The sequence below is a fragment of the Protobothrops mucrosquamatus genome, unplaced genomic scaffold (assembly GCF_001527695.2).
Source record: "Protobothrops mucrosquamatus isolate PMUCROS unplaced genomic scaffold, P.Mucros_1.0 scaffold2685, whole genome shotgun sequence".
Lineage (NCBI taxonomy): Eukaryota > Metazoa > Chordata > Lepidosauria > Squamata > Viperidae > Protobothrops > Protobothrops mucrosquamatus.
The window spans coordinates 84404-103886 of record NW_015388732.1 but is presented as its reverse complement, the minus strand read 5'-3'; the positions used below and the strand labels follow the sequence as shown (position 1 = coordinate 103886).

General features: G+C 46.1%; 1 protein-coding gene across 2 annotated transcripts in view; it reads right to left on the bottom strand.

Moving 5' to 3' along the window:
• Positions 1-7970: 7970 nt before the first annotated feature.
• SLC25A25 (solute carrier family 25 member 25) overlaps positions 7971-19483 on the bottom strand; it is a 41457-nt gene continuing 29944 nt past the window's right edge. The window contains exons 2-11 of one of the 2 annotated variants that reach the window (XM_029286006.1): positions 16282-16408; positions 16091-16178; positions 14250-14285; positions 13735-13846; positions 12659-12817; positions 10779-10931; positions 10562-10669; positions 9598-9765; positions 8267-8417; positions 7971-8155 (exon numbers count right to left, since the gene is read on the bottom strand). In XM_029286006.1, coding sequence (XP_029141839.1) covers positions 7971-8155; positions 8267-8417; positions 9598-9765; positions 10562-10669; positions 10779-10931; positions 12659-12817; positions 13735-13846; positions 14250-14285; positions 16091-16178; positions 16282-16408 — 1287 coding nt within the window. The remainder of the gene's footprint in view (positions 8156-8266; positions 8418-9597; positions 9766-10561; positions 10670-10778; positions 10932-12658; positions 12818-13734; positions 13847-14249; positions 14286-16090; positions 16179-16281; positions 16409-19483) is intronic. The other variant, XM_015825559.2, reaches the window with a different exon arrangement.

The window sequence follows — 19483 nt, the reverse complement described above, 5'->3', positions numbered from 1 at the left end:
GGGCTGGACTAGAAGACCTTCAAAGTCCCTTCCAACTCTGTTATTCTACTATTCTTTCTTTCTTTCTTTCTTTCTTTCTTTCTTTCTTTCTTTTTCGTTCTTTCTTTCTTTCTTTCTTTCTTTCTTTCTTTCTTTCTCTTCCTCCCTCCCTCATCACTGGACGTTTTCAAGAAGAGACTGAAATGATCTAGGCAGGTCTCCTGCTTGAGCACTGGGCTGGACTAGAAGACCTCCAAGGTCCCTTCCAACTCTGTTGTTCTGTTGTCCATTTCAAAAAAAGCCTCTTCGTTCCCTTGGCCCCCTCAGCTCCTGCCTCTCAGACCAGATGGAAGAAGAGGGTTTTAAAAAATTCATACCATTTCTTTGCGTTTGGCCGAATAAACGCCGGGTCCCTGAAGGCTCGTATTCTCCCTCCCCTTAAAACCCTTTTCAATGGAGCCCTTTATAAAAGAGGGAGGGAGGGAGGGAGAAGGAAAGCCTCATTAATATTTCTACCTATACGCTTTTCTTTCTCTCCGTGGCTTCCTGTTCGGGCTGGAACAGATCTCCATACAGGGGGAGGGAAAGAAATGGGTGGAAAAATGCACTTCTTTAGTCCCAGCATCACCACCCTAAATAGCCAAGGCGGGGCGGTGTGTAAGGGCGACGGGAGTTAAAGAGAGGACTTTCTCCTCTGGGTGTCTCTGGGGTGAAGGGCAGTGTTGTCCTCTCGCTTTTAGAGGGATGAAGGACCTCCATTCATGCCCCAGAAGCGTTGGGAGGGGGACAGAGAAGTTGGAATGCAGAGGCAAAAAGGTCCTGGTTGACGCTCCTCCTGGTGGAAGGAGGTCGGTGGCTGGAACTTTGGGAGGGTTATTAGTTGTGTTTGTGTAGCTGTGGAACGTTCTGCTGTTTGCCTAGCGTTGTAGGGTGCCTCCAAGCCATTTAAACGTGGCCCCGGGCAGAGTTGGGTGCTCATTATTGAAGTGTGTCTGATAAGTGACTTCCCAACAAGAACAGAAGAGTTGCGACTACTAGGGGATGGGTGGAGGTCTAGGGAGATTCTCCGTCATCCAGGTCCTGGTTGTCCCAAAGAGGCGTTCTCAGGAGGCAACTTGTCCTCAAGGACGTTGAGAGTAAGGTAGGGAATCATGTTGTGAAGGAAGAAAGATACACGGCAGGTTTTGAAGAGCGGAGCTCTTCATGTTAAGAAGGTCCTTTTAAGGCAGGGGCCTTCAAACTTGGCCCTTTGATGACTTGTGGACTCCAACTCCCAGAATTCCTCAGCCAGGCGTGCCTGGCTGAAGAATTCTGGGAGTTGAAGTCCACAAGTCATCAAAGGGCCAAGTTTGAAGACCCCTGTTCTAAGTTTTAAACAGAATTTGGAGAAGACATCTACCCATCTTCTGCATGGCAACCTTTGAAATATTTCTTAATATTTCTTAACTCCCCTAAGATTTTTCTTCTGCTCTCCATTTAACTGGAGTTACACTCTATTCCAAACCACTGGAGAATAACCCAGACCCCTCCTAGCAGTCTACTCAACTCAACCCAACCTCAAGGTTTGGCTTCTGACTTCTCCATGGCCATTTCCAAGCTCCAACACTTCATGACCAATTTGTCCATTGGGAATGAAACGTCTTTTGGGGTAGCTTCTCCAAAATACATGGAACTGTACTGTTGGTCTTACATATATGTGAGACCTCTTCTAAGATCATCTTAGAAGAAACATCTAAGACCTCTTCTAAGAGGTCTCACGGGCAAATGCTACCTGGTTGTGTAGGGGACCAGAGAAAGGTCATTCTCATAAAACATGTACATGTCAAAAGCAAGTTTATTTGAACTAGAAGGGGATAAAACATTCTGATTTTCAGGACACCAAAGAGAAATGCGTTGCCCGAGAGAAAAAGGACCCCATTCTAGCTGACAAAACCGTCACAGCAGATGAAAAAGTGTTCTCCTGACTGCCGAATTGAAGCCTTTCACTCCCTTGTCAAATCTGCCTGATGGACTGCTACACCCCTGGCCTTAGTTAGCAATGGAAGTCCACCTTATTGCCAAACCTGACACCCAACAACATTTTTCTCACAACACAGTCGAAAAAGACGTGGACTTTTTGAACGTGTACATGCCAGTTTTCGAGCGGAGGTTGATGGTCCATAAAATACAAAGCCTTCTTTGAAATACGTCTTCGTGAGCATTTGTGCAGTTTCCCTAGCAGCTATACCATGGTTTCACCTTTGCTTTTAGGTAGGACATTTTGACTTCTGGGAGTTGAAGTCCACAAGTCATAAAAGGGCCAAGTTTGAAGACCCCTGCTGGCTGAGGAATTCTGGGAGTTGAAGTCCAGAAGTCACAAAAGGGCCAAGTTTGAAGACCCCTGCTCTAAAACGTTTTCTTGAAGGGCCAACCAATCTCTTACTACCCTTTAGAGACCCAGCTCTTGGCTTGGAGCCCTCAGGCAGTCACCCTCCTAAAACCCATGTTAGGCAGAAACCTTCCTCCTTCAACCAAAGTTGCCTATTTTTCAACACAGAGGACCTCTTTCATAAGAAGTTCACCTAAGGGAAATCTACACATCTCAGAGCCAAATATTTGCACACTAGCTCCTCTCTCCCCACGCTCAGCAGACTAGAAACCACCAATGAAATAAGTCATCTCCTGTCACTACAATCCACACAGGATTGCACCATGTTTAGCGACGGACTCAAAGGTGGATCTCAGGAGACTTTGGTCTGTAAAGAACAAAGGTCCTTCTCCTTGCATTGGACCAGTCTCAACTTGCTGCCAAGGGTGACCTGAAATGAAGAATAGTTCCATGGGTAATCAGTCCTAAAGACCTGGAACTGTGGAGAAGAAAGATGGTGGTTCTTCCAATTTTTTTGCATATCTGGCAAGAACTTGGGGGGAGACCTTGAAGACCCCACTAAGGTGTTGGAGAAGTCCAGTTTGCTATATCTTGAACCTAACCAAAGCTATGCGCTACTCTTCAAAACATGGGTCGTGATATCTGGGTGACCATGGACTACTCTTCATGGATGTGCGAGAAGAACCACAGTAACACCCAACAAGAAGAGTTTGCTCACATCCATTGGGATTTGTGATCTTCATAGACTTTAGGTCTTGTTTTCTTTTGCAGCTAAGAGATTGTTTTGTGGATAATCATAACGTTGCCTTTCATTTTGTCAGGAATTCTGGGAGTAGCAAAATCGGGGAGGGGTGTTTGCAGTGGGCTCTGTCTAATTGACCCTAAAACTGATGAGCTGAATCACCTGTAAGCTTGGAAGATTTCTCGTCTACAACTTTTGAGTTATCCTCGTTGAGAATGTCTCAACTCATCATGCAAACTCTGCTACTGGTGCTTTGAGTCAAGAGGGGATTTCACCATCCCTGGAAAGTTCACCACACAACATGCCAATCTATTTGCAAAAGTCTCCCTCTCCTGGACAAGCTATGTAGGTCCTTTTGAGCTGGCTTGTGCTATCATATTAACATTCGTTCCTGGGGATGTAGCAATTAAAATGACTTCCGTTCCTGTCATTTGGCACCAATCACTGCTCCAGTATCATGAGTGCCAAAGGAGGCGGTCCTACCTGCTTTTAGGAAGTTCTTCTGTGGAAAGAAGCCAGCCAGAATGGTCACCCATTGTGGGGAACCAGCATTGCAATTCTGGGGATTCCTTAAATGATTTCTTCTAAAGATATTGTCAACATCCAGCTGGAGAATCCAAATAATCCATCTTGTTTCCGAAAACCTTACTGTCTGTTGAATACACGGCATAGTAACGTGGAAGCAAAACTAACTCTGAGGTTCCCAGATACCAGTTCATAGAATTAAACAATAATTTCCCCAGCCAAAGCCCCAATCTCTTATGTAGTCCATGTAAACAATTTCACTTTGTTATGGGAACCGTCTGCTTCCTCACCGCACCTGCTGCGGTGCCCTTGGAAGGGTTTCAAGCTCTCAGTGTCTTCAGCTGAATCATAGAGGTTTCATTTCTCCATCTAACCCATTCTACAGCAACACCTCCCCACCCCCAATCTAATGGCAAGTTGAAACGAAGAGACACGCAACTGCAAGTTTCATTCTTGACAGATATGTTGAGCAGAGATGAACTTTTAGAAATCGTCTTATCAGCCAAACCATATTCCGATTTTCCAGAAAACCCTTAAGAGAGGGTTTCTTTTTTGATTTTCCAGTCTTGGAATCCTTGGTGTCTCCCATACAAATCCTAACCAAGATTGGTCCTGCTTAGTTTCCAAAATTAGTCAAGGATCTCTAGGTGCTACTGCTTGAGGAGGTACAAGGTAGCTTCCACTTTCCAAACCAATGCTTCTTGTTGGATCAAAACCTGTGCTAGCATTTTGCCCATTTAAGTACTAGAGGACACCGGTTAAATGGAAGCATCTCTTCCAGAAATAGGCACCCGAGCCCAGCAGCAGAGAGTGCTCCAAACAACAGCTGTGACCTGAACAGAAGGTTTTTAGCTTGATTGCTAAACAGGAAATGGAATACTAGTGGAGCAAAAAGGAGCTGATCCAGTTCAGGAGGGAGTTGGATGGAATGTACTGCTGCTATTTTCAAATGCTTCCTGATAAATGAGAAAACCCCATAGGGCAGCAGTCTCCAACCTTTCCGGGGGGGTGGATGAAGGAGGGATGGCTCTGTAGGAGTGGCAGGCGCACACAGCTTCATTTGCACAAATGGAGTTTGGCGAGTGCGTGTGCCCGCCCGCTGCTTGTGGAAGTGGAGCTGCGTGCACTTGCCCATCCTGGTTCTGAACAGGCCATGGCCCGGTAGAGTTGGGGACCCCTGCCATAGGGGACAGAAGTTCAAAGATGGGATTCCCATGTGCGGCCCAACCTATGTAAGTCAATGCCATGCACGTAATCTTGGTCTTGTGTTGGGCTTAAAACTGCCCACCTCACAATTTAGGGCCTCTGGACCTCCACCATCCAAAGCGGGATGTCTTCAAGAAGAATATGTGCTGAGGGAATCATCTTGACTGGAAAATCAGAGAGGATATTGCGAGGGAATCCGTGTGATCCTATAGGCCAGGGGTGTCAAAGTCACAACGTCACGTGATGTGTCGTGATGTATCGTGACTTTTCCATTGCCGGCAACGAGATAGGCACGGTTTTGGTGTGATGCATCCGGCCCCTGGGCCGGCAGTTTGACACCCCTGATATAGGCTAAGTAACACCTATACTAGAAGCTCACCTGTAAGGATCAAAATAGGAACAGGATGAGGTCTGAATTGGCATACTTGGATAATCAACCACCGGGGGGAAAAAACACAAAGAAGCCGGGGAAATATTAGCATGATAAACCTTTATTAGCAAACTGTTCCCTACCATCAAAGACTTCCGGATTTTTTCTCACGTCTGCTCTTCATAAACCCAGGTTACAGCTACCAAGGCGGTTAATTTTGCATTGATTTGCGTGTTCTGAAACACTATCTCCAGGCCACCAATGGTAAGGAAGGAAGGGCTGCCTAGACAAACACGACAACTCATCAGAAGAACAAGTGGGGGAGTGGGGGGGGAAACGCTGTGGTTAATCACCGATCCGGACAGAAACGCAAGACAAGCGGATGGTCCCAACAAAAGCACAGAGGACACTCGGCAATGCCACAACCACCCATCAGAATCAGTCTTTTCAGGACACAGAGCAGCTGAGAATGGATGGGGTGGAGGGCATTTGGGGCGCTGCTGCTTTGGGAGATCGTAGCTTCTCTTTATGAAGGCTTGAGAATTTGGAACAGGCGCCTTCAGTGGGACGCCCAACAGCCTTCCAGCAGCAGCAGTAGTTTCCCTCCGAGTGCAAACGGCGGCCTTCTGTGCGTTAACAAAACTGGCACCTCGTGGTGAATTGTCTGCTTGTTTTTGGTCTCCCTGAGATTTTCCTCTAGAGTCCAACCAGCCCTTTTCATTAGCAAAGAAGACAACACATCAACGAAACCCAACGCGTGGTTAGGACATTAACCATCCCCAGTCCCCAAGGAAGATTAAGGAGGAGGCAAATTCGAACTCTCGTGCAAGTGAAAACAAGATCCTCTCCGCCGTCACCATCCCTTCTCCTCCTTTGCTTAGATTCTTCCCTCCTGACTCAGTGGTTCAAACGTAAAGCAGGCAGCACTCGCTCACGGAAGGGGGGAAAACCGAGGAGGGTCAGCCACCTTCGGCGAACAGTGAGGCTACCTCCTCTTCCTCTTCTTTTCTTCCTCTTCCAGGGGAATTCCAAGTTTCAACGTGCAAAACTAAAATGTTTCCGTTTTTAATTCAGAACATAAATACAGAGAACCTCTAACAAAAAATACGGGAGGACACAAAACAAAACTCTGCGGCAACGCATCTATAAAAAGAGATGGGCAGGCGTGCCTCACCTTCCAAATAAATACAAAATAAATAATGTTTCTAAGCAGTAAAAACAAAAGAGTGAAATGAGAGAGGCTGGCCTCCGAAAAAGTCAGAGATTTCCTCCCCGAGAGGACTGAGCAGCCCTTGGGAAAGTCAGAAATACGGCTGCTATGATTTTCCCCTTTTTCTTGGGAAAAGAACCTCGCGGGAAAAAGGGATTAAAAACCACCCTAGGCAGCTCACCCTTTCCATTCCCCGTGAAGACAGCCATTATCAGCTAACCCCTTTTGCTCCCTGTAGCAAAAGCTACTTGTTACCCACCCACCCCAATATATATATATATAAATAAATAATAAGGCTGCAATCCGCTTGCCTACCCTAAACCAATGTGTGGGCGTCCCTCGATAAAAGATCTAGAGGAACTAAAGAAAAGACAGAACACCCACGGGGTCCAAGAGTTTCCCCTCAAAAAGGGGGGGCCCTCAAGAGCCAATGGGTGGTGGGGGAAAATAGGTTACAAACGGGAAGCAGGGGTTTTGTGTGTTTTTTTTCCCCCTCCCGATAATCAGCAGCGAAGACCCCACCTTGAAAGGGGTCTTCAAAAAGGCAGACCTTTTAATAAGTGCATTTCATTTCTGCAGGATGGCAAAGATATTGACCTCTCTGCTCTGCCTGACCAGCTTTTGAGGGGGGAGAGGAGGAGGAGGAGGGGGGGGGAGAAGGAGGAGGAGAGGGAGGAGGAGGAGGAGGAGGAGGAGGAGGAGGAGAAGAAGAAGAAGAAGAAGAAGAAGAAGAAGAAGAAGAAGAAGAAGAAGAAGAAGAAGAAGAAGAAGAAGAAGAAGAAGAAGAAGAAGAAGAAGAAGAAGAGGAGGAGGAGGAGGAAGATAAAGTAACATTAGGAGGAGGAGGAGGAGGAGGAGGAGGAGGAGGAGGAAGATAAAGTAACATTCCTTGTCCCCCAAAGCTGGGTTTTGGTTTTTTTTTTAAAATAAAAAATTACATTGCAGGATTGTAAGGATTGTAATGTAAATCGCTTCTCGCCCAGCAGAATGTTATGTAAACAGCAAAGGTAATTTTTGTTTTTCAAGGTGGGTTTTCTCTCTCTCTCTCTCTCTCTCTCTCTCTCTCTTTTTGGCTCTTAGCCATTTCTACCTAAGGCAGGTCTTATTTTTGTGAATTGAAGCTGCGGTAGATGTGTGGACGGCCCAGTGAGAGAAGCCAAGATGGAGGACGGATCTACTGTTCCAAGTGGCGTCGTTAAGAGAAAAAGGGGGGGGGGAAAACTGGGACCTGGTTTGTCCCAAGTCTTCTGCTCCCTTAGAAGCCACCAAACAGCTTGGGATGGTCTCCTGGCCAAAGGGTAGATTAAGGGGGGGGATGTTCCTGGTTTGGTCCTTCGCCCCCCTGGTGCTTCTGACAGAAACACAAAGATAAAAGCCGCCCCCCCTCCCCCAGCCCTGTCCCCCTCCACCCCCCTACCCACCCCCAGGCCCCTCTGGGTCTGGGAGTTTCACAGCTTGGTTCACACAACTTTAGTGTCTTCAACCCATTCACAGAATGAAAACGGCTGTTCACCCAGGAGCGGTCGCTCCAAGGTTTAGATCAAGGAGTCCAGAGGGGCCGCTTTGGTGGTCACCGCGACTGCACCCCCAGCGTCATCTTCAAGTTCTCGTAGACCACGTAGCTGATGCTGACGGCGGGGATCACCTTCATGAAGTTGGGGGCCAGGCCCCTGTAGAGCCCAAAGGCGCCTTCGGTCTTCAGGATGTGCTTGAAGAGGCCCCTCATGGTCACCTGGGGGGCGCCTTCAATTGAAGCTGAAAAGAGAAGTCACGAGAGAGGCGTTGAAGGGCTGGCTGAAGGTTCCCAGAAAAGAACCCCTCGGCTGTTGTAGCCGTTTCTCCAGAGATCCTGGGGCGTCCTCTTACCTTGCGCCTGCATCCGTGTCCGCACCAAGGCCAGCGGGTAGCTGGCCAACTGCCCACAAGTGCTTGAGATGGTCCCGCAGGCCAACAGGACGAAGACCCCCGGGTCTGCGCTGTTCACGGCGTAATGCTGCAGCCAGCTGTTTTTTAACGTCTGGAAGGAAAGCGTCAACAATCCAGCGTCAACGGAGAAGCCAACCCGGGTCAAGAGCCTTGAGCAAATCCATTTGGCATGGACCTGTTCAGCTTCAGAGAAGCTGAAGCCGAAGACCGCTAGACCTTCAGCTTCACGTTGGGGTTTTGAGGGCCATCGGCCACCATCTTCAGAACTTCCCTTTCTGGAAAGTTAGTTGGCAAAAGAAGAAAGCTAGAGTAAGACTGAAGAAAACAGAAGCTTCGACCTCTTAGAGGGGGTTGTATTATTAATTAGAGGTTAAGAATAGATCGCTAGAAATAGAAGTATTATAACTAGATAGATAGGATTTGTAAACAGAATATCATTATCTTGGTATGAAAAGGGAAATAAGAATATGCTAAGAAGTTTGGTTACCCAAATATAACGTGTTCCGAAATGATGAATGATTGGGATATTTTGAACATGGATGGGAAAATTAAAATTGAAAAAAAAAAAGCGAAAACAGGATAGGGATTGAATAAATGGACATTGAGTGCAAATGCAATGAAGGTATGTTTTGGTTAGAAGAGATATTCTAAAATGATATTATTGATGCTACTAGAAAACGGTCACAAATGTTGATATTCAACTGTATATTTACGAACAGCAATAAGAATTGTATTTGCTTAGTGTGGAAAAATGTCTATGATCAGAAGAAGAGAGGATGTATTGGAGGGTGTAATATTGGATTTAGTTTGAAGAAGCTTATATGGACCACGGAATTACTAATGGACTCAGTCATCACGCTGTCTATTGAGCACTTGATTGTGAAAATCAGTAAAATATTTATTTTAAAAACCCTCCCTTTATAGATAGATAGATAGATAGATAGATAGATAGATAGATAGATAGATAGATAGATAGATAATAGAGAGAGAATGAAAGAGAGAAAGAGAATGAAAGAGAAAGAGAATAAGAGAAAGAGAGAGAATGAAAAAAATAGAGAGAAAGAGAGAGAGAATGAGAGAGAGAATGAAAGAGAAAGAGAAAGAATGAAAGAGAGAAAAAGAATGAAAGAAAGACAATAAGAGAGAGAGAGAGAGAGAGAATGAAAGAGAAAGAGAGAGGAGAGAAAGAGAGAATGAAAGAGAGAAAGAGAATGAAAGAGAAAGAGAATAAGAGAGAGAGAATGAGAGAGGGGGGGAATCCAATTGCTTACCTCGTAAACAGCCAGGTCAATCCCAGCATACGGGATGATGCCCAGCATGTTGGGAATGTAGCCCTTGTAGAAAGCAGCCAGTCCTTCTTTGGCCAGGATGTTCTTGGCACCGTCCAGCATCCCGGTGTACTGCCCGGTTTTACGCAGGGCCATCCGGGTTTTCAGAACCTACACCAACCAGAGGAAGAAGAAGAAGAGTGTCAGTGATCCATGCAGGAGGAAGGAGAGGAACAGCACCTCTGGGTCCGATGCCCAGGAGATTTAACCGCCAAGGAAAAGCAACGGAGCAGTAGAGGTACACTAATGTCTCCGATGAAGGCTGCCCCCTTGAGAATGTCAAGGGGGAAGGTTGAATGCCCTCAAACCATCTTCCCCAATCTGGCCCCCCTCCAGTCTTCTAGTCCGGGGGTCCCCAACCGATGGGCCACAGCCAATTACCAGGCCATGACCTGCTGCCCACTGGGCCGTGGGAAAATGGGGCACCACACTGCACGAAAATGAGGCATTGCGGGGTGACACGCAGTGCAAAAACAGGGCAGGGCTAGCGAGTGTCACGTGGGCCCTAGCGCCGTCCCGTTTGCGTCACGCACATGCTCGCGGCCCTGTTTGCGCATGTGCATAAAATGCTCCCCCATCCCTTTCCGCCCGGTCTGCCAGCCAACAAATGTTGGGGACCTCTGGTCTAGTCCCTGTTATTCTTCCCAGCGTGATCAACAATGGCCTTGAAGGCTGGTCCATCTAAGATCAAAGCTCTCCAAGCATGGCCACTCTTAAGGCTCGTGGACTTCAGCTCCCAGAGTTCCTCCTCCCGTTCTGGGAGTTGAAGTCCACAAATCTTTGAAGTTGCCACGTTTGGAGACCTCTGATCAAGATGGCAGCTGATTGGGGGTCATTCTTGAGGTCTTCAACCTCCAGCCACGTTTGAAACCGTGCCCAGAGGATCAAAGGACAGAAGACAACTCACCTCCATGGGATAAATGCTGCTCTGTGCAATGGCTCCAGCCAACGAGCCGGCCACCAGCCTCTCGTGAATCCTCAACACCTGTTGGTCTGTGCCGATGAAGCGTTTGATCTGCCAAGAAAGAGGTCCCATGCTTAGACTGGAGAAGTCTACCTCAACGGCCTCAGCCATGGGAACACACAAATCACCCCTGCCTCTTGGGGGGTCCTTGACGCCTTACCTGCTCATAAGCCATGAATTTGATAGCCGATTCCGGAGCGATCTTCAAGACGTTGATGCCGTTGCCGCGCCAAAGGGACCTGGGCCCACCTTCTCGGATCATCTGGGAAAAGCCTCCGACGATGCACATGTTGTTGCTGCGCGAAGCGTGGACCTGAAAGAGACAGACCACTTGGGGGTTGGATGGACACTCGCTCATGAGTTTTCATCCGTCTCTCGCCAACACCCCTTCAATTTGTCTTAGCCAGCCTAAGGAGCTAATCTCCATGCAGATCAACCTGTAAAAAAAAAATGTAGTAGCTTTGGGGAAAACAAGAGGTCCAAAGAAAACACGGACTTTGGCGCACCAGCTGAATCCACAGCAAATTCCATAAAAAGTGTGGATGGACAGCTTTGACCACGTCTGTGCAAAGTCCAGATTCCTCGGTTGACACACAGCAGGAGCTCTGCTGTCCTTTGATCGCCAACAGGGAAAAAAAAAAGTCACGAGTTGTCTCCCGTCCCACCAAAGCTGTCCTGCCAAGGCTGGACCGATAAAGACCGAGAGGTCATCAACATGGTCTGCGTCCAGCTTGCCAAGTCTCCAGGGACGCGTAGTTCTTTGGGAAGCAAAGCATGACAAGAATGATGTAAGGGCAACTTATATGCCGAAGGCAAATGTCCAAGAACTTCTGTTTCATATTGGTTTCCTCAACCTCTGAAGCTGGGTGATGTTTGCCAACTTTTTGGCCATTCACAGGGTGGCTTTAGGACCTTGAGTGTCTCCTCCACTCAAGAGGAAGAGTCCCAAAGGGGCTTTTTCAAAAGGCCACTGGACTTTCTTGTTTTTCCTTCGAAGACGTTTCGCTTCTCATCCGAGGAGCTTCTTCAGCTCTGACTGGATGGTGGGGAAATGGAAGGATTGATACTCCTTGCAGACCGCTGGTCCTTTATTTGCCTTCTTTTAGAGAGTCGTGGAGGCCTCCCTCGATTGGGGGATGATTGCTGGCGACTGGATGTAGATGTCCATGTTGTTGTTTTTAAAGCAAGAATATGGAACCCATATTGAGGGCAATAGAAGAAGGGGACGACAGAGGTTGAGGAAACCAATATGAAACAGAAGTTCTTGGACATTTGCCTTCGGCATATAAGTTGCCCTTACATCATTCTTGTCAAGAAGTTGCAAACAATGTCAAGCCGGGTTCCATTGTTGTTGTTGTTAGTTGCGAAGTCGTGTCCGACCCATCGTGACCCCATGGACAACGTTCCTCCAGGCCTTTCTGTCCTCTACCATCTTCTGGAGTCCATTGAAGCTCACGCCTACTGCTTCAGTGACTCCGTCCAGCCACCTCCTTCTCTGTCGTCCCCTTCTTCTCTTGCCCTCCATCTTTCCCAGCATTAGGCCCTTCTCCAGTGAGTCCTTCCTTCTCATAAGGTGGCCAAAGGACTTGAGTTTCAACTTCAGGATCTGGCCTTCTAAAGAGCAGTCGGGGTTGATCTCCTCTAGGACTGACCGGTTTGATCGCCTTGCAGTCCAGGGGACTCGCAGGAGTCTTCTCCAGCACCAGAGTTCAAAGGCCTCCATTCTTTGGCGTTTTATTTCAGATCAAGTGTATTGCAGTTTCACATAACCAGGCCTGTGAATTTCATGCCCAAATCCCTAAGTTCAACTTCTCCCCCCCAAATGCCCCTTATCCACCACACTGTATCCAATCAAGTCCATAAAGGTGCTTTTTTTCAGGAGGAAACTGGACTTTCTTGTTTTTCTCTGAAGACGTTTCGCTTCTCCTCCAAGAAGCTTCTTCAGCTCTGACTGGATGGTGGGGAATGGAAGGATTTATACTCCTTACAGAGAGCTGGTCATTTGCCTTCTTTTAGAGAGTTGTGGAGGCCTTTTCCTACCTGCATGAGCACCTTTAGACGGTCCAGGGGGGCAGTACAGGTCCTGGATACAGCGCCGGCGCCTCCTCCTGCCACCAGGTGGCGCCACCACATCCCCGTCTGCCTCTCTTCCACGGTGAATTCATCTGGGACGGTGAGATTCTCCCCCACGTCGAAAATCTGAAAGGCAAGCCAGCAAGACCCATCAGCCTCCGCCACCCTCAGGGACTCTCAAGATGCTAATGAGCATCACGCATCACGGCCATTGCATCACGGTCACGAAACGTGCACCAGCTTCCTGCCTAAAAAGCTTAGCTGTGCAAGCACAAATACACGTAGTCCTCAGCTTATAACGATTCAACCTAGAATCTTCCTGACAGTCAGAACAATTAACCAGTGGAACAACCCGCCTCCAGAAGCGGTGAATGCTCCAACACTGGAAGTTTTTAAGAGACTGGACTGGTGTAGGGTTTCCTGCCTGAGCAGGGGGATGGACTAGAAGACCTCCAAGGTCCCTTCCAACTTTATTATTATTATTATTTAGTGACCATTCAAAGTTACAACCGCACTGGGGGGAAAAATGACTTATAAACGTTTTTCACACTTATAATCATTGCAGCCTTCAACTCACTCACATTTACGACGGTCGCAACGTCCCGGTGGAGTCACGTGACCCCTTTTTGCGACCGTCTTGACGAGCAAAGTCAAGGGAGAGAAGCCAGACTCGCTTAACGACCGTGTGGCTAAGTTTACGATGGCAGTGATTTACTTAACAACTGTAATAAAATGGGGCAAAACTCACTGAACAAATGTCTCACTTAGCAGCAAAAAAAATTGGCTCCGTTGTGGTCGTAAGCCGAGGACCTGTGCTGTGAGTTCCTCTGAACGTGGCCAAATCCTGCTATGCTATGCGTAAAATTCAGCAAATTTTGACCGCCGACTCTTAACCCGCCACGAATTGCAATATATTATTCTGTCTGCCTTTTATTTTTATTTTACTAGGATTATTATTATTTCTAATGCTTTTATTTGCCGGTCTGTGACCGTAATAAAAATGGATTCTGGTTCTGTATGCAGGTGAGATCTTCCTGTCTTACCGTTGAATGCTTCCAATACAGGATAATTTCTGGAATATTCTCCACCGGGTGTAAGAGGTGATAATCCCTCCACTCGTTCCAGTCGATCGTCATCGTCCCGTTTTTGTCCATGCTGCAAGGATCAGCCGGAAGAGGACATTAAACATGTTACTTAAAAAATAAATAAAATTGAACAGCTTGTCTGATTAGACATTCTAACGGGAGGTTCTGGCAGCGAGGGAGAAGAACTGATCTGGTGACGTCCAGACAGTTATTCTAGACGCCACATTTTTTTTTCCCTAAAGGATGATTCATTGCACAAAATCGTATTTTTTTCCTTGGGTTCAAAATTCTTTCTCCCAAAAAATCGAGATGGATTTGAGGCTGTTTAGGAAAACAGTTGCTGAATTGCTTCGCTCCTCCGCTGCCAGATCGACGAGAAGCATGCAACCCGCTTCCAATTTCACCGAGGAGGACGGTGTTAGGAGATACACAAGGGCAAGGGGCCAGGCAGAAGTAGACTCCGTTGTACTTACTAAGTGACAGGACCCCAGACGTGCCCTGTCCTTATTCTGACAGACAGACAGGCAGGCAAGCAAAGGGGAGAATGCAAAGAAAGACGAGTAAGTGATTGTTAAAAAAAAAAATCAGGGCCGCCTGCTCACGAAAAGTCAAGTTATTTAAGACTTATGCAAATATAGAAAACAGAGTGCTGCAAACAGACACATGTATCTATGTATTTTAGAACTGAAGTGGGTTTCAGCTATCGGAGGCAGCTCTAGTGATCACTTCTGCGTGCTGTTTGCCCAGGTGTGCTGCTCAGCCATCCTGCAGCTAAGCATCACCCAGGTAAACACCCTCTCAGCCTGTTCCATGAGCTGGAAAGTTACCAGAAAAAAACAGAGGCTGCTCTAAAAGAGAGACAATTGGAGCACCACTGGCTTCAAATTCTCCAATATGAAGGCTGGCGGTGGAAAGAGCATTTTTGATGATTTTAATGTGTATTATGCTGTAAACTGCCCAGAATCGCTTGAGACGGGTGGCAAATATGTTTATTTAACGAGGGGTCCTTGGTGTTTCCTGAGCTTGTTTTTTTTTTCTTTTTTTGCAGACGTTTCATTATCCAAATTAGGTAACACCGTCAGTGCTGTTGATGTTATCTAATTTGAGGTGATGGAATGTCTGCAAGGAAAAAAAAAAGCCCAAGGTCAAACAGCACCAAGGATCTCTCATTTCGACCTGGAGCTAAAAATATCCTTCTTTACAGGATGAGAAGGGAGAGAGAAGGTGGGAGATTAGATAGATGATAGATAGATAGATAGATAGATAGATAGATAGATAGATAGATAGATAGATAGATAGATAGATAGATAGATAAGATAGATAAGATAGAGAGATAGCGAGATAGAGAGATAGCGAGATAGAGATAGAGATAGATTAGATTAGATTGATAAGACAGACAGACAGACAGCTATAGAGAATAGGTGATAGATAGATAGATAGATAGATAGATAGATAGATAGATAGATAGATAGATAGATAGATAGATAGACAGACAGATAGACAGAGAGAGAGAGAGAGAATAGATATAGATAGCTATAGAGAATAGATAGACAGCTATAGAGAATATATAGTTTTAGTTATAGAGAATAGTTATAGAGAATAGATAGATAGATAGATAGATAGATATGAGAGAGAGAGAGAGAGAGAGAGAGAGAGAGAGAGAGAGAGAGAGACAGACAGACAGACAGACAGACAGACAGACAGACAGACAGACAGACAGACAGACAGAGACAGACAGACAGACAGACAGACAGACAGCCAATCGAGACCTACATCGGGTCAGAGGCCGCAAAGGCACGACTCGGTCCAATGCTGCGGCGGCAGTTGTCTCCCAAGCCGCCGCCTGATTTTCCGCCGAGTCGTGGACCAGATCCTCCGGATATGGCCCAAGCTCCGTCAGGAACCTCTCAGGGTCCATCAGTCGCCTGGGGCGGAACCATCTAGGCGGTTCCGTCTCCCTGCGGCGAGGGGGAGCGGTCCGGGTCACTTTGCTTTATCATTGATCCTCCCAACAATCCTTCCAATATTTGGTTTTTAATTTGGTTTTATAGGGGTTTATATTTTTTGTATTTTTTGCACCTGTACCTGTTTTAATATGCTGTGCACCGCCCTGAGTCCTTCGGGAGAAGGGCGGTATATAAATTAAATTAATAATAATAATAATAATAATAATAATAATAATAATAATAATAATAATAATAATAATAATAATAATAATAATAATAATAATAATAATAATAATAATAATAATAATAATAAAAGTGTCTCTGCAAGGGGCCTCTTGGAGATGGGAGCCAACTGTTTATTCATTTACCTCTTGAGGATTTTCTCTGCCTGCTGTTCAGAGATCTTGACACCCAGATCTCGGAGGGACTGCATGATCTCCTGAGCGTCGATGCGACCTGCAAAATCCAGACGAGAGAAAGAGAGAGAGAGAGAGAAGTAAACCTCAAAGCTGGCGATGGAAAAGGGGCCAGCCGAAAACCAACCAGCCAGATTGCTCACCGTCATTCTTCTTGTCCAAGCTCTTGAAGACCAGCCTCAGTTTCTTCTCATGGTCCTGCAGGTAGTGAACGAATTCTTCAAAGTCCAGCTGGCCATCCAGATCCTTATCTCCAGCTTTTACGATTTTCTGCAAGGGGGGGGGGAGAAAAAAAATACAAAAATAATCTTGATTGGCTTCATAACAGCTATTGTTCAGCGTCAGGGAAGCATAGAGTCCACTCTGGTTCCTATTTAAAGAAAAAGCAACGAAACGTTCAAAGAAAGGAACACAGCTCTGTGCCAAAAAACACAAAACAAACCTTATTATTTTCTTCCAAGGAATGGGAAAAAGAGGCCAAGGATCACGTGCTCAAATTGGCTTCCCAAAGTTCTCCCAATGTTTTAAAATACGGAATTTTGGGAGAGTAGAAGCTGATCCCTTAATCCTGGGGAAGAATGGTTTTCACCATCCTAAAAAGAATCAGGAACCTTCTCCCAAACCAACTCGCTTAAGAGGTTTTTAATTGGAAAAACTCAAAGCATCTTTCATAACGTAGCCAGGATGTGTAATGGATTCCAGGCTGGCTTTGGGAAAGGCTGCGTCAATGGTCCACAACTCATTATAAACACACTTCTGCCATTTATTTTTTAATTTTAAAAAGGATTTGGGGCCCTGGATGCCACATAGTGGCTGAAGAATAAAGGAATAAAGCCATTTCTCCCCAACCGCAGGAAATTCTAGTGTCAAACTCTGCTAACATCGGATGTTTTTGCTTTGACAACAGTTGGAGATGCAACCATTTTCTTCTCATGTTTTACTTTTAGAGTTAGAGTTAGATGACGCTGGGAGGGGAGAGGAATGTGCATGAGAATTCAGCCAGACATAACAACACTGGACCTAGCCTGCGAACCAAGGTTATTGAAATAAGAGATGATAAGAATTGGCGGGCTGGAGAACTGGAGGGAAAGCCTGCATTTCAAACTAATTGGAGAATGTGATGTACGAATGTTAATTGGACGAAGGGATTGTGCTTTAATACTAGGTGCTCAGGGGAGGGAAATTCAGATTTCTCGATTGTGTTAGTGCTGCTACTATGCTTCTCTAATAAAGATTCTTTAAGGTAAACAATGCCTCAAAGTTCTTTGAAGAGTTTCACCTGTCGGAACCATGACATCTAGACTTACAACAGTTCGGGACTATTCAAAGTTACAACGGTGCCGAAAAAAGTGGCATATGAGCAGTTTTCACACTTACGGCTGTTGCAGCATCCCCGTGGTCACGTGATCAAAATTCAGATGTTTGACCACCGATTCCTATTTAGGACGGTCGCAGCGTCCCGGGATCGTGTGATCCCCTTTTGCAACCTTCTGACAAGCAACGTCATAACGGGGAAGCCAAATTCCACTCAACAACCGTGTTCACGCCTTAACACCTGCAGCGATTGCTTAACGAACGTGGCGAGTAAAGTCATAAAACGGGGGGGCAAAACTCACTGAACAAACGTCTCGCTTAGCAACATGGATTCTGGGCTCAGTTCCGGTCGTACAAAAACCACAATTCAGTCTCATTGCAACACTCAAGACATCCAAAGTGATCTGAACTGAGAAGTTCTGAAAAGCAGCCGAGTCAACCCAACTCCCTTAGGCTGGCTTTTTAGCCCTCCCCAGAGAAATATATATATATATTTCTTTAACAGGAAAACTAGCTATTTCTGGGGGAATCTAACTACTGCTAGAAAACCTGCTGGGTGAGCTAAGAAGCAACATTAAAATGCGATGGAGGAAGGCTTTAAAACAAGCTTCAACTAGTTTGGACGCCCTGCAGTTATATTCTTGTGTAAGAACCTGGGGGAAACTAGATTTCAGGAGCAAAGTGTATCTTTACAAAAGAGATTAAGAGATGGCAAGGTCAGCTTGTTCATAATTACACTTCACCCTGAACATTCCTGCGACCCGGAACAAACCCTTCCAGCCTTCACCAAGATGGGCAGGAGGGCGAGGGGACAATAACAGAGTTAGAAGGGACCTTGGAGGTCTTCTAGTCCAACCCTCTGCTCAAACAGGAGATCATTTACGATTCCAGACAAATGGTTGTCCAGTCTCTTCTTAAAAACTTCCAGTGATGGAAGATCCACAACTTCTGAAGGCAGGCTGTTCCACTGGTTAATTGTTCTAACTGTCAGGAAGTTTCTCCTGAGTTCTCGGTTGCTTCTCTCCTTGATGAGTTTCCATCCGTAGCTTCTTGTCCTGCCTTCAGGTGCTTTGGAGAATAGCTTGACTCCCTCTTTGTGGCAACCCCTGAGATATTGGAAAACCGCTATCATGTCCCCCCTCGTCCTTCTCTTCATTAAACTGGACATACCCAATTCCAGCAACCGTTCCTTATATATTTTAGCCTCCAGTCCCCTGATCATCTTTGTTGCTCTTCTCTGTACTCCTTCTAGTGTCTCAACAACTTTTCTACATCGTGGTGACCAAAATTGGATGCAGGATTCCAAGTGTGGCCTCACCAAGACATTGTAAAGTGTTATTAACACTTCACGTGATCTTGATTCTATCCCTCTGTCAATGTAGCCCATCTTGGCTTGGTCCACACAGTTGTGATATCTACTTTGCCTAGCCATCGGGAAACTGGATTTAGAGACAGACTTGGTTTTGAATACCATCCAGGAAGGAAAGATTTTCTTCCTGCGCTGAAAGTTCACAACTTAAAAATCACCCATCATACTCAAGCTATTCTCCGACCTTTGTTGACTAAATAAATAGCCTGGTATGCAAAGCCGAAAAACAAACAAATGAGGTGATTGTTGGTGTAAATTTTTGTTGCGATGGAATAACACAGCTCCACCCCTGGAAGAAACACCCCTACGGTGGGGTGTCTCATCTGGGCCGGTTACTCATCCCCACATGTCAGCCTGACTTGAGTCACCAATCTCTCTAAGAAGCATCCAGGATATCATAATATAACACTGAAGCAGCTGCCTGCAAAATGAAGGGTGCAAAAATGATGTGTTGGGGATGTTTGCATGTCATGTAAAATTCAGGATTTGGTGTGTGTGTGTGTGTCTGATTTTGGAAGAAAACGAAGCTGGACGAGTTTGCCAAAATTGGAAGCCAAGAAGGAAACATGGCTTCTTAAGGGGATGAGGATGGAAGGACTCCTTAAGGGAAGAAATCAAAATCCTGGCATGGAGAGAGAGAGGGAGGGAGAGAGAGAGAGAGA